Source organism: Tupaia chinensis, unplaced genomic scaffold, assembly GCF_000334495.1.
Source record: "Tupaia chinensis unplaced genomic scaffold, TupChi_1.0 Scaffold000131_1, whole genome shotgun sequence".
In the NCBI taxonomy this organism is placed as follows: domain Eukaryota; kingdom Metazoa; phylum Chordata; class Mammalia; order Scandentia; family Tupaiidae; genus Tupaia; species Tupaia belangeri.
Window position 1 is genome coordinate 983,728 of NW_006159600.1, and position 3,868 is coordinate 987,595.

Here is a 3,868-nt window from a genome sequence, read left to right on the forward strand (position 1 = left end):
CATTCCTGGCCGGACAAGACCTGGGCCCTGCCTAGGGCTCCATCGCCATTCTCACCAAGGTGGCCAGTTCAGCCCCTGATCTGAGTCTGGGCCAGTGGCCATGGGGAAGGAGTTGGGGAGAAGGCTGGATGGCCCAGATCTGGGGTTAGTAGGCAGTGACACCTGTGAGAGGCACGAGTGAGACGCTGGTGCTGTTAGCGTTGTCAGGGAAGGTCCTAGAGGAGCACAGGGCCAGGCATTCCAAGGTGCGGAACACAGAGTGAATAAAGAAATGGGGGCGGGGCAGCAGGTGGCATGGTTAAGGCGCTGGACTCCCCCATGGCCAACTGCAGCTTGAGTCCCCGACCTGGAGGCTTGCTGTCTTTTATTTTATTTTATTATATATATATATTTTTGGAGATGGTTTTGCTATAGGGCGTATGCACTCACCAGAAAGACAGAGACAGACAGAAAGCAAGAAATCACCCTCCAGGGGGTGGCCACGCAGCAATCCCTTCTCCTCCATTCTCCTCTTGGGTTCTTGGGCACGCATGCACATGTGCCCTGCGTGAGTTTAAGCCACCGGTCTGGGACTCAAACCTCAGTCGACTACATGGGAGTCCAGCAACATAGCCATTACACCAACTGCTGGTCCCCAGGCTTGCTTTCTCACTTTCCCTGTCTCTCCCTCTGGTGAACATGTGCTCTTTAAGAAATTAAAAAGTAGTAAGTAAAATTTTTTAAATAAGCGAACAGAAGACCACGCAGGACCAGACATAGACAGGCACGGACTGCCAGAGGCTGGTAATCTGGGCCAGGGAACCCCAGAACGGAGGAATCCGCACTCACCTACCTGCTCGATCTCCCGGCAGCGCCGACCTAGCGCCTGGTACTTTCTGCGATTCAGTTCCCGCTGGCGCCGCCGCCGCCCCCGGGCTGCCTCTTCCTCTTCATCTCGCTCCCGGAGCCCGGAACCGCCCAGTCCTCCGGACACGAACTCCACTTCTGTCTCCAGCTCGCTCTCCAGGATGTGGCCACCAAACAGCGGGGGCAGCGCCAACTCCGAGCCCGGAGGCGCTGAGAACTCCTCAAAGCCCACGGCTGCCATGGTCCTATAGAGTCAGGGGGCTCAGGGACCCGGACGTCCGGCCCCCAGCCCCTTCTTTCTCCTCACTCAGACCCAGGAATCCCGGCCCTCAGTCCCTCCTCCCTCATACCCGAGAGTCCCAGTCCCCCACCCTCCTCCCTAGGACCCCAAAGAGTTCGATCCCTGATCCCAGCCGGCCAGCTTACCCTTCCACCCCAGGACCCAGAGAAGTCTAAGTCCCCACCTCCTCACTTAGGCCCAGGAGCCCAGACCTCCACCTGGCCTCTTGGATCCGGGGTCCGCAAGACAGACCCCCATCCCTAAAGGGGTAGTGAGAGCAGTTGCATGAACTACAACCCCCATCAGCCCTCGGGGGAGAAGCGCAGACGGCGGCACGTTCTGCAGCTGCAGTGTCTTTTGGGACTCGCAGTTTTTCGCCGAGGCGCAGCCACTCACCCCTCTCTCTGCTCCAGTTCCATCTCTCTCCGCTGCGGCGCCCCAGGCCCCAGATCTTCCAACCTCCGGCCTCCAAGTTAAGCCACTCGCGAAGCCGGACCTGGCCCCTGGACCCTCTGGAAGTTGTAGTCTCCTACTTCCGGAGTCGTTTCCCCACCACCCACCCTCCGAGTCCCGGCTCAGAAGCCTTCCTTTCGGCCGCCACCCGCCCGAGGCGTCACCGTCCTGATGCTCGTTCCGGCACCCCGACGTCCAGCCCCGGAGGAGCTCTGCTTGGCAGGCTCAGTCCGCCGGCCGCGAGCTCCACGACCCCTCGCCTCTCCGGCTTAGCCGTCTCCGCCCAGCGGCAGGTGCTAATAAAGTTGTTGTTCCAAACACGGCAAGGACGGCGCGCGGTGTCCAATCAGAGCGCAGCCTGGACTCGGATACGGCGCGACTGAGGGACGTCATCAGTGAGCGCCGATCGCTCTTGGGAAGCCGATTTCCTCGAGACCGTTGTGCGGAGAGGGAGGTGCGTGGCCCGGGGACCAGGGCAGGGCGGGCGGGCCCGGGCCGGAGGAGGAGGTGTGCGGAGAGGGGTGGCCTCGCAGAGCGGCTTCCCACGGCCTCGGTCTGGGCCTGGGGAACCGGCAGACGCAGTCAGGGCGCCATGCCGCCTCCGAGTTTTTGATGGGGCTGGAGAGCTGCTTGCACGGCCGTGAAGTGCGAAGCGCCCGGGTAAAGACGCAGGGCGTGCGGGGCGTGTTTCACAGAGCCACGGGTAGTCGGGAGCGGGGTGCGTGGTGTGGGGAGGTGCCGAGCTGGTAAGGAGGCGAATGTCAGGCAGAGGGGACGGGTTGTGTGAAGGCGCTAAAGCTTAACGAGGCGCTGGTTCCAGGGGCGTGCCGGCTCTCGCAAGAGCGGGCGCTGGAGACACCCCAGTGAGCCAGGTCCTGAGCAAGGTCCCTGTCCTGTGCAGCCTGCATGCTAGTGGGGTTGATAAGGAAGCACCCGGGCCTCGCTCTCCCTTCCCACAGGCCTTGGGATGTCTCTGGCAGACGAGCTCTTGGCCGACCTTGAGGAAGCAGCTGAAGAGGAAGAAGGAGGAAGCTATGGGGAGGAGGAAGAAGAGCCAACTATCGAGGATGTGCAGGAGGAGACACAGCTGGATCTCTCTGGGGACTCGGTCAAGAGCATCGCCAAGCTATGGGACAGCAAGATGGTGAGAGCCTGTGGGCGCATCTCAGCAGGCACTCCCAGGAGGGGCCGTATGGTCGCAGCTCTTTTTAGAGAGACTTGGTTCTGACTCTCATCTCCCTAACAGTTTGCTGAGATCATGATGAAGATCGAGGAGTATATCAGCAAGCAAGCCAAGGCTTCTGAAGGTACATTCTTCCCCCCAGGGCCCCCTTCCTCCCTGTCCCTTCTCCTGCAGGCCTTTGGCTCTTCTGTTGCTTGTGGCTTGGAAGTTGGGTGCATCTTCCTCTGAGCTTTTTCCAGAGTTCTCTTTCCTTGCATCTCAACCCAGCCTCCTCCCCTAAAGCTGTATTATGTTGCAAACTTGACACTAAAGTCCTTATTCTGTGTTCAACGCCTACACCTGTGTAGGAACGATCTCGAGTTCCAATCTTGGCAAGTCACGTGACCACTTGCAGGCTTTGCCCCATCTGTAAGCCCTTTGTCCTCTTCTTCTTTTTTCTTTTTTTAAGAGAGATTTTTGTGGGACCAGCAGTTGGCATAATGGCTATGTCGCTGGACTCCCATGTAATTAACTGCAATTTGAGTCCCAGACCTGGTGGCTTAAACTCATGCCGAGCGTGTGTGCGTGCGTGTGTGCCCAAGATCCCGTGAGGATAATGGAGGAGGAGGGATTGCGGCAAGGCCATCTCCCCGGGGGGTGATTTCTCACTTTCTCTCTTTCTGGCGAGCGCACATGCCCTATAGCAAAAACCTCTCCAAAAAAAAAAAAAGGAGAGAGGGACCAACAGTTAGTGTAATGGCTATGTCGCTGGACTCCCACGTAGTCGACCGCGGTTTGAGTCCCAGACCCGGTGGTAGCTTAAAACTCACGCCGGGTGCGTGTGTGCCCAAGATCCCGAGAGGAGAATGGAGAAGGGATTGCGGCGTGGCCCCCCCCCCCCCGGGGGGTGATTTCCTGCTTTCTGTCTCTCTGTCTCTCTCTGTCTGGTGAGCACACGCGCCCTATAGCAAAACCTCTAAACACACACACACACACAAAAGGAGAGAGAGATTTTTGTCATAGGGTGTGTGCATTCACTGAAGAGACAGAGAGGCAGAAAGCAAGAAATCACCCCCCCGGGTGTATGATCATACTGTAATCTCTTCTTCTCTAGTCTTCTCAGGGTT

At 58.5% G+C, this 3,868-nt stretch overlaps 2 protein-coding genes across 6 annotated transcripts in view; one reads left to right on the plus strand and one right to left on the minus strand.

The window, feature by feature from the left end:
• TFPT (TCF3 fusion partner) overlaps positions 1-1,861 on the minus strand; it is a 7,314-nt gene extending 5,453 nt beyond the window's left edge. Inside the window, exons 1-2 of one of the 5 annotated variants that reach the window (XM_014586385.2) lie at positions 1,523-1,858; positions 833-1,091 (exon numbers count right to left, since the gene is read on the minus strand). In XM_014586385.2, the coding sequence (XP_014441871.1) occupies positions 833-1,091; positions 1,523-1,545 (282 nt within the window). In that variant the 5' untranslated portion in view covers positions 1,546-1,858. Of the gene's footprint in view, positions 1-828; positions 1,092-1,272; positions 1,428-1,522 lie in introns of those variants that run through there. The other 4 variants (XM_006144742.2, XM_014586382.2, XM_014586384.2 and 1 more) reach the window with 4 other exon arrangements.
• A 198-nt stretch (positions 1,862-2,059) lies between these two features.
• Positions 2,060-3,868, plus strand: part of PRPF31 (pre-mRNA processing factor 31) — a gene marked incomplete in the record, with an annotated part of 20,300 nt that continues 18,491 nt past the window's right edge. The window contains 3 exon segments of the mRNA XM_027770392.1: positions 2,060-2,239; positions 2,539-2,723; positions 2,826-2,886. Coding sequence (XP_027626193.1) covers positions 2,547-2,723; positions 2,826-2,886 — 238 coding nt within the window.